The 17,664-nt window shown below is 37.9% G+C and overlaps 1 protein-coding gene across 8 annotated transcripts in view; it reads right to left on the reverse strand.

The window, feature by feature from the left end:
- The window catches only part of ttll7 (tubulin tyrosine ligase-like family, member 7), an 86,934-nt gene that overhangs the window by 60,954 nt on the left and 8,316 nt on the right, over positions 1-17,664 (reverse strand). For 6 of the 8 annotated variants that reach the window (XR_533603.2, XM_008408047.2, XM_008408043.2 and 3 more), the window contains exons 4-8: positions 14,479-14,600; positions 9,611-9,678; positions 9,129-9,287; positions 3,730-3,946; positions 2,095-2,259 (exon numbers count right to left, since the gene is read on the reverse strand). Coding sequence is in view for 7 of the 8 variants with exons in the window: in XM_008408047.2 (XP_008406269.1) it covers positions 2,095-2,259; positions 3,730-3,946; positions 9,129-9,287; positions 9,611-9,678; positions 14,479-14,600 (731 nt within the window). In the remaining variant the exon portion in view is untranslated. Of the gene's footprint in view, positions 1-2,094; positions 2,260-3,729; positions 3,947-7,278; positions 9,092-9,128; positions 9,288-9,610; positions 9,679-14,478; positions 14,601-17,441; positions 17,593-17,664 lie in introns of those variants that run through there. The other 2 variants (XM_008408046.2, XM_008408052.2) reach the window with 2 other exon arrangements.

Here is a 17,664-nt window from a genome sequence, read left to right on the forward strand (position 1 = left end):
ATGGTATTACTGTGCTCAATTGGCCTGCCAACTCTCCTGACCTGAACCCCATAGAGAATCTGTGGGATATTGTAAAGAGAAAGTTGAGAGACGCAAGACCCAAAACGCTGGATGAGGTTAAGGCTGCTATCGAAGCATCCTGGGCCTCCATAACACCTCAGCAGAGCCACAGGCTGATTGCCTCCATGCCACGCCGCATTGAAGGCTGCAAAAGGATTCCTGACCAAGTATTGAGTGCATAACTGAACATAATTATTTGAAGGTTGACTTTTTTGGTATTAAAACACTTTTCTTTTATTGTCGGATGAAATATGCTAATTTTTTGAGATAGGAATTTTGGGTTTTCATGAGCTGTATGCCAAAATCATCTGAATTAAAATGATAAAAGACCTAAAATATTTCAGTTGGTATGCAATGAATCTAAAATATATGAGTTTAATTTTTATCATTACATTATGGAAAATAATGAACTTTATTACAATATGCTAATTTTTGGATAAGGACTTGTAGTTGTATGGATTTTCCATGCCAATTCAAATTTGTTTTTCCAATCTTGCTTTTTGTCTTTATGTTTTTATCTGTCAAAAATTTGAATTCCTGACTTGTATTATAAACCCTGTAACCTTGCTGTTCTGGTTTTTATTTGAACAGTTTTGCCTTATATTTTGTGTAAACCATGAATAAATTTTATTTTAAAAAGTTTTGATTGGTCTTAAAATGTGTTTAATCTGCAGACCAGGCATAATGTGTATGCCTAAGTGTATACCTTATAAAAAAGGGAACAAACACACAAAGAGCAGAGTATTTATAGTATGAATCTGCAGAACAGAATTGAAAATTCAAATGATTTAGTCATAAAACAAGAAGTTATTAACTAATACACACGTTTTTAAAGTCTCCCTACTGAGAATATAAATACACTTCTTAAACAACATGGCCCTAATCAATAACAAAAGCTGGAAATGATTGAAACTGGTATTTTAACGAGTGTAGAATCTAAAAAACTATTAGCAGTACATTAGTAGTCAGGCCCTGTCCACAAGTTTAGAGCAGCTACAAATGGCTGCACCTCTGCTCACCTGTCCTACATTAACTCATCAACATAAGGTAAGTCAAGATAAGTCAGTAGTTCACATAAAAAACTATGCATAATGTGTTTGACACCCACAGACAATATGTCGACTAGAAAACCACAAATCTCTCATTTCAACACTGGAAGCTAGAGTCTCATCAGCCTACTCTGATTTTACTAGAAGAAAAATTGCTAAGATAATAGGGAACAGAATAGAAATGAAAGAAATGTGTGCGTCACAAGAAAGTACAAAAATACACAATGGCAAGACTGTTAAGAGATAAGAATACAAATCATAACATTAAGCCAGAACTCAAACACAAAAATGTAAACAAAAAGAAAGTGAAAAGCCAATAAACAGAAGGACAAGAGCTGAAGAAAACAGAAAGTATACCCTGAGAAGAGAGCATCAGCCAAAAGGATTTCATTTCCAATACAAGCCTGGCATGACAAGCAGAGTGGCAAGAACAAGCACTGAGGGACAACACAACCCACACAACTGTGGACAAAGAGTCAAAGTAAAAAAAAAGGAACTAAAAAACATGAACAGAACCCTGAAGAGTTAGTTTAAAAGAAATAAGTTAGAGACAAATTGAAAAACAAACAATAAACACATGACAGGGGTAGATGGAGCTTAAGAAGAGAAAAACTCAAGAATTTGAAAACAGACAACGATGAAAAAAAGTAAGCAAAGTTAAGGTGTGTGAGTTGAGCTTCACAGGAAAAGCTCACCCTACAGGAACGATGTTTCCTCTGAATTCTGGCGAGAATTAAACACGCTCTCTGAATCAGTGTCACAGCAAATCAAATCAAACCTTAGCTATCCCACCTGTGTGTTGTTATAATCTGTGTGTAAATGTCAGGGTAGTGTAAGAGTTTAAATATGAGGAAGTTTGCATTTATGGAGTGTTTTTGATTGTTTAACAAATTTTCTATTTCCTTGGTGAAAGTAAACATCTAAGACAGTTTGGATACACAGAACCAGATGTGTTTGTATCTATCTGTGTGGATGACACACTTACWGAGATGTCTTCCCAGAACTTCGACACGTCACAGTTGTTGACGCGGAGGAACTCGATGAACCAGCTGATGGACCTCTTGCTGCCTCTGTCTACTGCTTCAAATCGCTCAAAGTTCTCATTGTGTTTGTTCACAGAGTAGTTAGTCAGATGCATATAAAGCTGGGTCTGTGGAAACAGAAAGGCACCAAAGCAAATATAGGAAGAAGTCAACTCATTTATGGCAGGGCAGAAAGCTTAGAGAGACAGGAACCACGTTCATTTCTGAATCTCGTGAACCACATTGGAATGACATAAATTGTAAAACAATATTTTCATCCTATGTCTCTATCCCTATATTTACTGACTGTGGCTAGGTCAGACGTGGTGTATTTTTGTGTATGAATCTATGAAAATGACACTTGAAGAAATTAAACTTTTTATTTCTTGTCTCCTCTCATTCACTATGCATTCATGTCTCAAAAACAAAACCTACACTGATTTGCCAAAGTATGGATCTCTCATAAACGTTTTTCACATTTTTAAAAATTTGAACAAGGAACTTCTGTCTAAATTTAGCAAATACCTTCAAACTTCAGAAAATTTGTGAAACATTGCATGCATCATAAATATCATAAACGTAAGTTGGCGTATCGGATGTCTTCTTGATCAAGTCACAAGTTTAAAAGGAATCAGATCAAAGCACCTACCAACATACAAATTAATAAACACCATACACTAAGGATATGGAAGTCTAATAATAATAGTGTGGAAAATAAACATCACAGCAAACTACTTTTATTGTATTCCCAGGTGGACAAAACTACAAGCATTCAGAGCAATCTCTATTTTGTCATAGGCTGTGCATCTTTGAATTGGATGACAACAGCTATCCACCGCATAACCATAGTTGTACCCCTGTCTTTAAACACCATCAGTCAAACTCAAAGACAACACATCCTTGTCCTTATTCTACAAAGACATAACGCCATGCCTGCAGGCCACCACAGCCCTGGATGGCTCTCTGGAGACGGCTCTCTGAGGAATTCAGCATCCATCTCCATGACGTCGCTCACTCCATCATGTGTCATACGTTAAGACAATACAGGCTCGCGATGCCTATGCAAGTGTGAGTGTGTGCTTAAAACAAGCATGTGTCTTTCTCGAGAAAAATGCATGTGCACGTGAGTGTCTGTCTGCAACAGTCTGTGCTTCAGCAGGTGCAGAACCTCCAGGCAAATATGACTGGTTTGATATCACAGCAAACATCTGGTATGTGGACAATTTTGCTCAGCTGTCTGTGTACAGTCTGYCTGCACATTCTGTCTGCTTGTGTAGGGCAAAATCTTCACTTTAACCTTAAATTATCTGCATCTATACTCCGCTGAGTGTTTATGGGTGGTTATTTTTAGATTATGTTTTCTACGTTACAGAGCAGTCAGTGCAACTGAATGAAATTTCGACATTCAATCACTGTTATAGCTCTGATGCAGACATCAATTCTGGTACTTAAAGAGGGATTACAGAGCTGTTATTAGTTAAAAGCTACATGTCTGCGTGTGGGTGTATCTATTTCTACATCTATATACTATGTCAACAGCTTGGAAAACTGYCACACAGATAAAGGCTGCAGCAGAGACACCCTGATCTGTGACTCACCAGGTTGGCGTCGTTGGGCGAGTGGTACTTCTCGGTGCCCATGCGAACCAGACCGTCGTTGTACAGGAAAATGCGGAGCGGGTCACAGGAAGTAACCAGGATGTAGATGCGCAGGTCAAATTTGTAGCCCTCCATCAGGAAGGGCTTGTCCAGGTACTCCTGAACAATAAAGTGCTCGTGGGATGGCAGCTTCTCACAGCTACGGATAAGCGAGATCCTGGATCGAGAGAGGCTTTATTAATCCTTGGGGGGGCAAATTATGGTGGCATAATAAAAGATGGCATGGTGAAGATAATTAAAAAAATGATAGATGGAAGCATAGTAGAGACTATGAACAAGACTGATGACATTGGCACTGTCTTCTGTTCGTACTGAAGTCAGAAAATTGGGGCAAACAAGATACTGATTTTAGGTGTTTCATTACAATATTTCATCTGAAATCCATCTGAAAGCGTTGAGGGAAATATTTCTGACTTGCTCCCTCTGCCCATTCTCATGGTACTCTCTGTCTTTATGTCCCAAGATTAACTTTGGCCTGCTGCGTCTTCTGTTCAGTTAATGGATAATAACCATAAATTATACACATGGCAGATGTGATCATGGGGAGAGGATATTAAAATATGTCCATACCATGCAATGAATGATTCTAAAACTCACAATAAAGGCCTTAAGCCTTAAGGAGAAAGAGTGTGAACTTGTGTCCATGTGAAACCCCGCAGTCACTGAGTCTTTGTAAAGAAATGTAAATAAGAACAAAAAGTAAGCCTCAAGTCTACTTGAAGCAGGAAACTATTTGTTTCTTTGAAGAAATTGACATGCCAAAAATGTTTGTAGTGTATTTCTTCACTGCTGATCTATCAAATGTACACAAAGGGGCTGCAGCAAGAATGATGGCTGATCTTAGCCATTCTCATAAGCATCTGGAGAACATTGTGATTTTTCTTCAAAGACAAATTCCTCTCTTTCTGAACAGCAAGTACGTCAGCTGCTCTGGCTGGGTCTTTAACCTGAGCGCAGGTTAATAAGAGCCGACACTACTCCGTTTCAAGCTCGACTCTGATTCATTTGCTTTGGCCTCATGTCACTGGCACTCAAGACTTATAATATGCAGGCCGTTTCTAGTTGGAATAAAGAATGAGTTGTGTTATTTTGTGGACATCCATGTGGCTGTGCAGCTTTTCTTTTAGTGTCGGTGAGTAGACTGTTTTTTGTGCAACGAGAGGGTGTGGGGTCATTTTCTGAACAATCTTCCACTATGTACAAGCAATGCAGCTGACCTACATCACCCATCACTCATAGTTAGGGCTGATTTAATCTAAATTGCTTGCATGAGGAGCCCGGTCRGCTCCATTGTACACATGCATGAAGTAACATGGCACACAAAAACTTAAAGACTAGTCCAAGATGTGTGGACCTGAATTATAGACTATGGAACAGAAATATAGTGGCAGCAACATGGCTCTGGTTTTACAGACAGAACATAAAGTATTATGAAAATGTGCAGCCTATGTTGTGGAAATGCACAACTGCTTGGGAACCGTAAAAATTTTTAGAGTGGCCTGTCAGAAACTCAGAAATCCAATCTTGTTCTGATCAGTGAACAAAACGTACCTTGGTGCTACCAGATTGTGCCAACAACAAAATCTGTCAGTGAAGAAGTTGTTACTGAAGGAAGGAAACTCAAAGTTAGCATTCTTAGTATCAGCAATGTTTCTACAAGTCAGATGAGGAATTAAAGAAGTGTTGGTTGGTATTGACAACAACAATCTATTAAAGTTCAYTCAAGCTGAGCAAGACAAGAGATTGGACATACTGCTCCTGGAAGACAGCTTGATTATTGTGGATACCTTCCTTTCAAAGAACTGTTCAAAAAACCATAATTTTCTTATTTMTATATTTTCAAGAAGTCAGCCACAAGGTCGATTTCGAATAATTTGCAGTAAAGGTAAATATTAAACTTTGCTTTRCTGTTTTTAATGCAGAGAAGTGTTTTAGGTTCAAATGCCYCCTAGACTTCTACATGCTATACAATCATGTAGACAACTCAGATGTCCACACTCCATCTTTTGCCTGTTCCATGTCTTACTCCATGGAGCAGCAAATGAAAAAGCTGTTTCTGCTTGTCTAAAACTCAGAAAAAAACCCTGAAACACTCTGATTCTGTCCCCATCATTCGTGTTCCCAACCCAACACGTTTGTTTGTGAATGTCACAACTGTATGAGGGATAGCACAATACTTCCAAATACCACAAAGCCTGAATGTGTGACAGCAAAGTTATTATGTTCTATCTGTAGAGCTTTCTACTTGCCTGTCATGAAAACTGTTGGATTAAAAAAAATCTTGGCAACCTTCCAGAAATCTCAAAGTTAAGGTAACATTCTCTCCATAGTGTCCCAGCTACTGGGTAGCAGAGCAGTACCACACCTCTGGTAACATCAAAGTAGACAGGTTGCAAGAATGTGAGTCCCATTCACACCCATAATTAGTAATTATATACACTCAAGGGGGAAAGGCTAGAAAAAATGCTCAGAGTTGTCGAGTAGAACTTTTAAAGAGAAATAGGAATTCAGAAAATCAGCAGCTTGAAACTCAAAAATACTGACATTAGACATTYGTCACAAAACTCTAACTAGTGTATCCCCCATTAAATATCATAATATATCCACTAATTTATCCACTCAGTTTATTTACGAAGATGAAAGCAAAAGTTTAGATTRTACGTAGAAGTTTTAACAGAACAGAATGAAAACCAACATTTGAAACAAAATGGAAAAAGCTTTTCATTTTGCCCTCRTCAACTAAGTTGGAAGAACCGTTACATGCTTGCAGACGTACTTTCATGTACATGTTCAGCTCTTACTCCTGCCAACTAAGAAACCGCTCCGCTACAAATGACCACTTCACTGACCCGCTTATCACAGTACTTGAATGAAAGAGAGCAGAGGGGAAGTTGTTATGGGCCTGACCGTCAATATGAGGGGCCCTCTTAGCTGGCTGACAGCTGGCTGACTGATGAGGACAGGGTTAACAGCGTTAGTTAGTGGAGCTGAAGTAGCTGAGGAGAAGACGGCATGATTGATGAGCTGGGGTGTCAGATAATCACAGCCCACTCTMCCCCTGCCTATTTAATTTGACACTGGAGGGGAGCTTGCCTTTTTAAGCTCTGCACGCACTTTTTATTTTGTTTCCCCTTATAACAAGCTAGGCTTCAGACATAAACAATAACTTCATTTAGTTGGCCGACAGAAAAATAAATTACAGGGGGTAGATATAACTTAATTTCCTGCCGCGTCACACCACAGGGAAAAAAAAAAAGAGAGAAAATCTAATTTTGCCAGCTGCCTGCCACTGAGTGGTCGAGCTAAACTCATCATCTTTCATATTCTTAATGTATTGCAATAATTCAGCCTTTATTCTTTAATAAATAAGGGCTTAGTGCAAGCATGGAGTTATAAGTAATGCCCACATTATACCAGAAAGGACAAATTCAAAGAGAACTAGAGGGAGAGGTGAGGCACACAGAGCTATTTGTACTTCAATATCCCCACCTATTGGTGCCAGTGATGAAGTCAGTCCAATATATTTCTTCATGCACACTCRTCTCAGGGATCACATTTTCAAAGAACAGAATGTGAAAAAGAATGATTAATACATTTTTCACAATTTAAGTCCATTCTGGGGTTCTCTAGAGAGCTCAAAACTAAAATKTATTTTTAAAGGGGTTTATACTTAAGCTCAAATTCATGCTCTTTTAGTTTAAAATGTATCTCCTGAAACCAAATTATTTACAAAACCTAAATATTAAAACCGCTCTTCTTTATTTTGGCTTTTTTTTTGTCTGTAGTCTTCACATCTTTTTCTATTAAGTGTTGAATAATTGGTTTCGTAAAGAATAAATAAACTAGAATTTATAAAAAAAATTTTAAAAAGATCAAAAAGAGAATTTAAGCTCTTTAGACCAATAAAAAAAATTTAGATTAAAAAGCCACTCTTAAGTAATTAAAAACACCCAGTGCTGTGAACATAGAAATGTCCTATTATTCCTTTCTCTGGCAAACKTCCTGACTTACCTATGGATGTTTTGACTCTGCTCATTTCTCCCCAGTCAGTGGAACACCTAYAAAAGCCCAGATAGCTGGTTCTCACCCTGCTCCTCTAATTCTTTTTAAATTGAGGGAGCTTTGTGATCAATATCAAAGTCCCCATCACTTAAAGAAAAGATCAAACGCTTACTGAGCCTTATAATGTTGAGATTTTATTGGCAATGCTTGTGGTGAGATGATGTAACCGGTTCACTTTCCAGGACATATGAAGGAGTGAGTGATTTTCAAGCGAATTCGTCATTATTTTCAATATACAGTGCCTTGTTTCTCACATTTTATCTTCGTTGCAACTGCAAACTTTAATTATTCCTTTTGCGTTTTATGTGGTAAACCAACACAAAGCAGTGCATAGTTGCTAAGTAGAAAGATAGCTGAAGTAGGACACTCCACAAACCTCCACCGAAGCATATTCATRTGTAAGAATGGTCATGTCAAAGTTTCATTCRAATACAGAATTTGCAGCAAAAAAATTAGTTAATTATATGCTACCATTGAAGTTTAGGGTTATAACAACACAAAATGTGGAGAAGTTAAGAGACCATTACTTAACACTGTCTTGCAAGTTATTCAATTATTTCACACTCCTGATCAAAACTGTGCAACCGGAGGAGCTTGTTACATTAACTGGTTAATCTATTCTGAGAAAAAAAACGAATAAATACGTCCAGATTTTCTGTCCCAGAATGCTAAAATCCAGAATAAAACTTTGACGTCACGACTTGAGCTCGCTTCTTACCCCACGGGAGTGAAAGCATGAAATATGCATTCAGGTACGACATTTAGCTCATCTTTTGATAAAGAGATGCTATTGAGAGTATGTGTTCCCCTGCAGCAGCCATCTTTGTCCATTTTCTAGTCTGACTGGCCTCTGCTGATGGTGCCTCATAAAGGAATCCAATAATCACATGCAGAGACCTTGAGGGGAAGGAACTACAGTAACTGCCAGAGACCACGAGCATTTGTGTGTGGCCCCCACTGGCAGTGATAACCGCTGATTTATGGCCGGGGTGACCATCGAGGACAATGAAGCCCCACAATGAGATTCGCCACACCCTCTCAGCTCTAATACTCAATCTGTTACCAGCCATCCTCCATTTCCATAGACACCCATGCCAGGGTCACAAACCCCTTATTGCTTTGTTTTTGTTGTGCTTGTCCTCTATTTGCTCTGCTGCTAATTTACTCCCTCCTCCCTTTCCCTTTCCTTTCTCCACTTTTATCCTTGCCCTCTCTGTCAGTCTTGGAGTCAATGTGCATAGATTACTCAGGAACACTTGCAATAGTCACTGACATACCCATGACCCATGGCTCCATTGGCAGGTTTGAGAATAAAGGTCTTCTGCTTGCGTTTCCTGCGCAGCTCTTTGACATAGTTCTGGAACTGTGTGTACTCAGCAGGGAAGATCCAGGTTCTGGGTGTGAAGTTGTACTCGTGAGGCTGGCACCTGATCATTCTGCAAGAATGAAAGAGCTAGTGAACAAGTGTACTTTCCTCTAAGAAGCAATAATTTATCCTTCTAAAATAATCTGGCAGTTGAGTCTGGCACTTATTAGGATTTTCTTCTTCTTCTTCTTTTTTTTTTTGTCAAATTAAAAGACGAATGTTGTGCTTTCAAAGCAGACCTGACCATTTGCTTTGAATTGTGAAGTGCTACAAGTACCCAGCTGTAACTTCTTATAATACCAGCAGGCTTTTGAATGCTTGCGTCGCTTCTCTGTAACTGATCCAAAGCAATCACATGCGCGTATTAAAGAGGGACACAAAAAAAAAACTCACTTGGACATGTTTCTTGCGAGGCAGTCTTTCCGGCAGATTTCKCCCATGCCAGGGAAATGGTTAATTCTCTGCAGAGGGACAGGCAGACATAATAATGTTGTTAGGGCCATTAAGCCACTCAATTCCACCCCCACCCCTTCATAAAAATGAGCACATTAAAGGCAGCAACCTGAAGTGAGCTTACAATGTTCTGACATTTATGCCCAATTACAGACTCAAAACAAAAAGGTGACGCTAAGACCTTTCCCAACCCTTATTTAGTTTACCATGTTTTTTTTTAATACTTTAAAGGTTGGGGAGGGAAGAGGCGAGAAAAAAAAAACGATCAATCTCAACTCAGAGGGGCCAAGGTAATTGGTTCTGCATCGCAAGCTCCTGCGGTGACAGTTGAATGAATTGCTTTGAATGTGCCGAAAGGGGGGTGGATGTAAAGAAAAAAAAAAAAAAACTCAGAGTTTTCTGTATTCTTTGACCAAATGAGCCTGAACAGGGGTGGTAATTAGGCTCGTATGAACTGAAAATTTGACAGCAAACTCTCAAAGTACATCACCAAAACGGAAAAAGAGGACAATTTTACAATGGGGAAGAGAAGAGGTAAAAAAAAAAAAAGACAAAAAAATGAGAATACAAAGTGTATAAGGAATGCGTGATTATTATCCAAATGAGACAGACATAATTAGGGATTCGGAAGAGACTGCACAATTATGCCAGTGCTGCAAGACTACATGGCGTGTAAGCGYAAATCAAAACCGATTGTTAGGGGAATTTTACTTTTCTTTTGAGATTTTATCTCATGAAAGCCACAGTTCCATGAAGACGCAGACGGGGGGAAAAAAAGGCAAAGCATCTGTTCAATGTGAAACATTAGCAACATTGCAACTCACTAAGCATCAATAGCATTCACAATATTCCATCTTCTTTCCTGAACTCTTGGTGCCCCTATTTTAACAAGGCATCCTCTTCCTGACTAGCTTGTGATTTAATCGATCATTAGTGGCCAGTCTAATCAAATAAGTGCTCGGAAAGACAGATAGCTAATGCTCACTACTACGGGAGGGCAGCCAAGTTCACTGAGCAACATGCATGGGTCAGACAGAGGTAAAATCACTCTCAGACCAGCAAGAAAACCGAGAGCAACCGTTGTTGTTAAGGCCCGTCTTATCAACATCACTAGTGACATCTGAAAGCTGCCCAGGCAGCCCCTGTTGTGCACAGGCTGTCAGTCTACCTGTCAATCTCTCCGTCTCTGCATGGCCTCTGCTGTAGCCTCTCACTATCTCCTTGATTTTTTTTTCATACTGGCTATTTCGTACTCTTGCTACACTGTGCCTTAGGAGTAGCATCTAGGACCTTCCACCTCGTAGATAAATATATATGATATATTTTATGTTTTGCTAAAGCTTTTCTTAATGAATCTCTATGGTTTGTTGAATATGTCGTCCATTTACCACTCTTTTTATATTCATTGTGATAAAATCATCYTCATAAGGCAGAGCTTCACCTCTTTGTCACATTATATAGTATCTTGCAAGTACATACAACTTTAAACAAATTTTTTTTTGTGAATTTCATTCGGACTTTATGTGATTGACTGGTACAAAGCATTGCGGTCTGGATCAGTGCAACTGTAAACTGAAATAGTTTCTAAATTGTTTTACAAATAAAATCTGGGTGTACTTATGTGTTGAGTCCTTTTCAATTAAGTACCTCAGAATAAAATCCACTGTAACCAGTTGCTTTTCACCTAAGTAGCATSAAAAGTCTACCTATGTGCAATGTAATCTCAGTATAAATGCAGATGTTTTGTGAATTAATGGGGAGATGGATTAATCTAAATGTCGGGAAATACTTAAACAAAACCTGGTAAAGGCCTACAAAATACTTGAGCCTGGGGAGAAGGTTCACCGTATAACAGGATTGAAACCCTGCACATACTTCAAAAGCTAAAAGTTGTTAGACTGGCCAGAAGTCCAGACATACATCTATTTTAGAATTGTGTATCATTCTCCTTCCATTTTATAGAGTACTTTCCTTTGATCTATTACTTAAAATCAAAGTAAAATACAAGAAAGGTTTTTGGCTGCAATGTTAGAAAATGTGACAAAGTTCAGGGGGTTTGAATAATTTAGAAAGGTATTATAAATTACCTCACCAAAAACAATATGGTATTTTGCCATTTCGTCCAACTTACTTGATTGTTGATTAAACCTTTTTTCCCATGAATTTAAAACAAACATCACATAGTTTAATGACATTTCAGAAAATCTAATTGCACTGGCAGTGGTTTTATATACAAGACTGTTTGTGTTAGACTGCAGTGACAGGTCCAAGGTCTGCTGACATATTTGATCCACTTGAAACATGTGCTGTGAAGTGAAATGTGGTTAGCATAAGAGGGCCAGAGAAACTGATGTTTAAAATCAATAAAACACATTTTGCTTGAACCTCTCCAAGATTTTGGGGGTTTTACGCATTGTATTTGCACAATTTAGTTTCTCTGCTTACCTCAATCTGTTCTCCAACCCACATTTTASATGGAATAGCTACAGCACTAAGTCACAGACCAAACACTAATAAATACCCATAAATAACCATCTAAAGCAAAGTGCCTGCAGTTAGAAGTTTTACAAGATAGCATGTGAACCATTTACTACGGTTTGACAATAGCTGTTTTGTCAAACCGTAGTAAATGGTTCTGCATTTACTGCAGAATGAGAAAAGTTTGCAGAACGTTTCTCATTCTGCAAACTACGATCCGTCCAGACTTTTATCGGCTTCCGGTGATATGGGCATCTGATTATGTTATAAAATTCTGTGTCAAAGTCAGAAAAAAACCAAGAGAACTCAGCTAATGATGCCCAAAACCTTCACTGCCCCAGAAAATTATTTTTGAATGGAAGGAATGAGATCATCTTTCCATGTGTCTACACTAAAGATCTCAAAACCTAACTTAAAATTTCAGGAAGCAACTTATGTGGTTTAAACTATTAAGACAGTCACATGTGCAGTACGGTGTGTAGTTGGATGAAGAACCATTATTCTTGTTTTTCATGTGCTAGCATTGAGCAAGTTACACAAGAACGGTTTGACTGGTTAAATATGACTAAAATTATCTTAATTCCACAAAAAAATTCATACTTTATAACTACTGTGGTCTCAAAATTATTCAACTTCCTAAAAAGAATTGGGTGTGGTTTCAAGCACACCTGGTGCAATACACCTGGAAATACATAAAGAAGCCAAAAAATTTGGGATTCTGTTCTGTAGATAAATGGACCAAAACTGGATGTTTGTACACCTGCGCATCAGGAGGGAGGATAAAAGGTAACACTTGTGAAAGAAAAAAAGAAAAAAGAACACCCTGCCTACAGTAAGGCATGGTGGTGGCTYAGTAATGCTCAGGGGCTACTATTCCTTCTCTAGCAATGGAAAACTGCATTGTGTGGAGGGCAATGTGGTTTCAATCAAATATCAGGAAATCCTGGGAGAAAATGTCATACCATCTGGGAGAAAGGTTAAGCCCTGGCACTACAAACAGGACAATGATTCAAAGGATATCTCAAACTCCACAAAGACTTGGTTTCAAGTCCTTTGAAATACTAGAGTAGCCATTATAGTTGCCTGTAAATCCTTAATGGGATTTAAAAAAGGTGGTGCCAGCATACAAACCCAAGAATATTTATCAAAATGAAATGTTTGCCTACGAGGAGAAGGCCAAGATACTTTCGGTGAATGCATCAGGTTTGCAGTAAATCTAAAAGTCCTTGTAACGAAGGTGTTGCATAATTTTGGGGCAGCAGTTGTAATTAAAGGAACATTTTGTGCTAAATTTTGAAAGACTAGTTCTGATCAGGTATTTAAATTGCTGTGGTTTTATTCATTTATTGCAAACACCAGCTGGTTTGTATATTTTGCCAATAAGCCTAATTTGCAGCAGAGTTTGAAACATTGTCATTGATGTGGTACAAGTGATGAGAAAGCCTGATTGAAACAGACAGACATTATGACAGTTGCAAGTGTTTGGGACTGCTGTTAGTTAATGAGGTCTGAGCACCCTGCAGCCCACATCTGAACACAGACACACGGTGCAACGTTTTCTGCTGCGTTCTCACTGATTAACAGCCATTAAGAAAGTGATGCAGCACTGTTACAACACTTAGAACATTTAATTCAAATTGCCCCGAGATGAACAGACTTATTTCCGAAGCCGCCTGCAGYCCACGGGATGTGTCGAGAAGATTGGGACTAGAAATTAGCTATTATGTTTAATATGTCATATCAAGTTTGTTAGTTTTAAATGTAATTTCGAAATAAATAAAGATTTTATAAAACTGTCTGACAGACAACAATTGGCAAACAAAAATTCCATCAACACAACCACCAGGGCTGCAAGTTATCAAATTGAAGGGTTTTTTTCTCAGCTATTTACTATAAAAATAAACAAATGTAACTGTTTTTTTAGAATGGTTTGAAAGTTTGTTATCTGAAACAATCTTTAGTATTTTTTTAGAATAAAATTATATTTCATTTAAAAAAATAAYGTGTTTGTTCCATTGCTTACGTYCATTCTGTTCCTAAATCTAACTTTTAGGAAACATATTTATTTTTCTCTCTTTGGRAACTACCCTTTTACTCATTCTTCTGCCAGATAAACACACAACCTCTATAAAAAAGTGTATCTAAAACATTTCATTCCAACACTGTAAACATTTAATGACAGTGAATCAGCGTTCTGTTCTTGGACACCGCATTACAAATATTTTCTTAATCCATATATGCACTGGGCCTCATCTAAGTATATTAAAAGAAAACAAATGATCTTTTCAAACATTATTTTCAACTTTTAAAAACTGGCCAGTTGTGTCTACCTGATAGTTCCTGAGCTCAACAATTTTCTCATGCTGCACCGCTGAGTCATTCCAGATGAGGTTGGCAGTCTCATCATCATCCCGTGCTTTGATGAAGTCCATCTCCCTGGTGACTATACGTACTGCATAAAAATAAAAAAAAACACATTAGTATCTATTCTAAAAAAATAAAAAAATAAAAATACCACAAAGAAGTTAGAATCTCCTCAATAAACATGTTGAGTGCCTTGCAAGAGCATTYATATCTCTTCAACTTTTTCAAATTTTGTCAGGTTATTGCAACAAAATAGATCACACAAAGAAGTGCATATTTGCTAAAAGGRAGAACAACACAAAACTCTTTACTCTAAAACCATTCAGTAAGATCTACTGCAACAATTTCCTTTCAGAAATTGATGGATATGAAAATGAAATTTAATCTAATTGTAAATAAAGTTAGTAKAGGCCTAAATTATTTTAGCTGTCAAGAGGTGGTAATTCTGGAGCAAATGCAGAAATGCGCCACTCAGGTGGGAGAATTGGTCAAGAAAAAAAATTTAATTGTGAAGGCTACAGCTATGAATTGTACATATTTAAGCCAAGGAGAAAGCCATTCCTTGAAGAAAGTAATAAAAGGTACCAATTACAGCTGGGTTAGACTACAAAGGCACACTACACTTTAACCATGCATCGCTTTCCCTACACTATTTTGCAGTACTTTTTATTGGTCTATACTTCAAAATCCGAAAAAAAATTGTATTACAGTTTGAAGATAATTGACAAAATGGTAAAAAGGATTAAAAAAACTTACAAGGTTATGGACACTATATATACGTAACCCTGCAAGTCATCATATCTWTAGAAATACCTCTTAAAAACTGACTAGCCATGTTCTAAAGAGCGAGGCAGCTCAAAGTTATAGATGTAAAAAAAAAAAATAATAATAGAATATGCTCTCCCTCTGACCCATAAATCCTAAACCTAACCAAGCATCACAGATCAATATTTCACTCAAACATTTTGCTAGGCCTAAATGTTGCTGTGCATTCGTAAAGAGATGAATCTGGGAGGTTATAGATCAAAAAGCTCACAGCAATATTTACTATTCATGAAATGGTAGCACAGCAGCTAATCGTAATGCCTCTCCTGAAAAAGATAAATTAATTGACTGTAATGCATTCAAATCCCACCGGAAACCCTATAGCATGAGAGATAGGTGGCAACCCACTTGGACATTAATCCAACAAGTATTCATTATTCAGCACTTAATGAAAAATTCATATGCCCTAACAAAACAAAGTATTAATTAATTTCTTGAAAGCGTCTAGAAACCTGGAGAAGGCTTGCCTAATGTTGCGTGATGGCACTTGAATGGGGAAATAAATGTTTCCAATGTGACTTCATCCATCTGTTAATGTCAGCAGAGACTAAMAGTGTTTTGCTAACTGGAACAGAGAGGATTTACATCAAAGCAGACATATGCTTACGGTTAGCAGCATGGTCCTCTAGTATGGCAGGGCAATAATTGATCCTTTTCTTGCAATTCTCACAAAACAGCCGTTTTAAGTGCTTCAGGGCCCATTCAGCATTTCCCTGCTGAATGGGCCCAAAGCAGATTCCAAATCCTATTTTCTCACATCATAAAAYTTTACCTGGGATATTATCGGTTCTCAAAAAAGGTAAAAGAGGGGCAAAAAAAACAGCAAAAACAAGCGATCCRTCTGGCCTGTGGTGTTAATTTTCCCTCAAAATAGGCCTGAACTACCCTCAGAATGGCCACTGTGAGGGTCCCGTCACAGCTAGATGACTGACTCACAGCTGGACTCCCGTCTACCGACAGGATGCCGACTGCCTCAGACTTCTACTCGCTGCTGCTGACTCCTTACTTTCATCGGTTGTAGTTCACCCCTGAGAACTCTGCTGCCACACAATATATTGAACTTCAGAGGAGTGCTTACCATGCTCTTTTTGCTAATCTCAAACTGAAAAGAACAACAACTCACYGCCAAGCTAAATTGCCCCACAGAAGATTTATGTAAAGCATATATGGCTGAACTGTCTCYGTGTGAGCTGTTTAGCTCAACTGTAACTATTTGGGTGTAATTTGAGACAAAGAAAAGCAAGCTCTCTCAAAAATATATCCACCTCGGCAGATTTTATTGTTAAGGAAACATTAGAGTCAGATTTGTGGTGTTTTTGCAGAACTCACTAAGCCACGGGAAGAAACCGGGCTTAAACTTCCKTACTCATTAGATTTTCTTATGAGGAAAAACAAACCTCAAACTCAATAAAAATTTAGTTCAGTGTAGTTGCASTAAACAGAAAATTACTCTACAAAACAAACAAAAACATAGCAGAATTTTCAAGGGAGACTTTGTTCATAGGACTTTTCACTTGTCTATTTAGGTMAATTTTSCTTCTCACCTGTTTTCTGAACCAATGTACTGAAAAGAAGTGATGGAAACAGTTTTGATAATGCTGTTAGAACTGATTAATCTAATCAATTTTCATGCCTATAAGCTATGAAGAGCAGCAAATCCTCTTTTTATGTATGTATGTAAAATAATTATATTTTATTTTTGATAAAATACAATCAAAAAGTTAATTTACTAATGAATTTCATTGGAACATTATAGCTTGCAGATGATAAATTCTTTAAGCAAATCTCCACAAAAGAGCATAGCTGACAAAGACGGCTGTTTAACAAGTGCTATAACWAAGTATAACAATTGGAAAGTTGAGTGGAAGGAAGAAAACTGTGGTAGAAAAAAGTGTACACTCAAAATGCTAATCATATCATTGATATAATATGAGCTTCAAGTTTTGAATTGAATCACTGAAATAAATTAACATTTCACTAATATTCTAATTTATTGAGATGCACCTGTAGTTAGATTCCCCACTGGCATGTTTCTTTTTTTTAATTTCCCATACTTGTGTAGTCATTATGACACCAAGTCTGAACTTCTTTTGAGGTAGAATACCTATTTCGTATTTGGTGCCAGAGACATTGGCGGTTATTCTGCTCTTCTTCTTTTTGCTGTGTGCCTTCCTCTTCCCACTGCTCCGGTAGGGACCCACAGATCGGACATTCATGGGGGACGCTCCTTGATCCTCTGGAGGAGATAACACACAGCATAACTAGATACAAGCACAGCTTGTGCTCCACAACAGAGAGGGAAGCAGAACTCTAATGTATTTTTCTTG

This window comes from Poecilia reticulata, linkage group LG4, assembly GCF_000633615.1.
Source record: "Poecilia reticulata strain Guanapo linkage group LG4, Guppy_female_1.0+MT, whole genome shotgun sequence".
In the NCBI taxonomy this organism is placed as follows: Eukaryota; Metazoa; Chordata; class Actinopteri; order Cyprinodontiformes; family Poeciliidae; genus Poecilia; species Poecilia reticulata.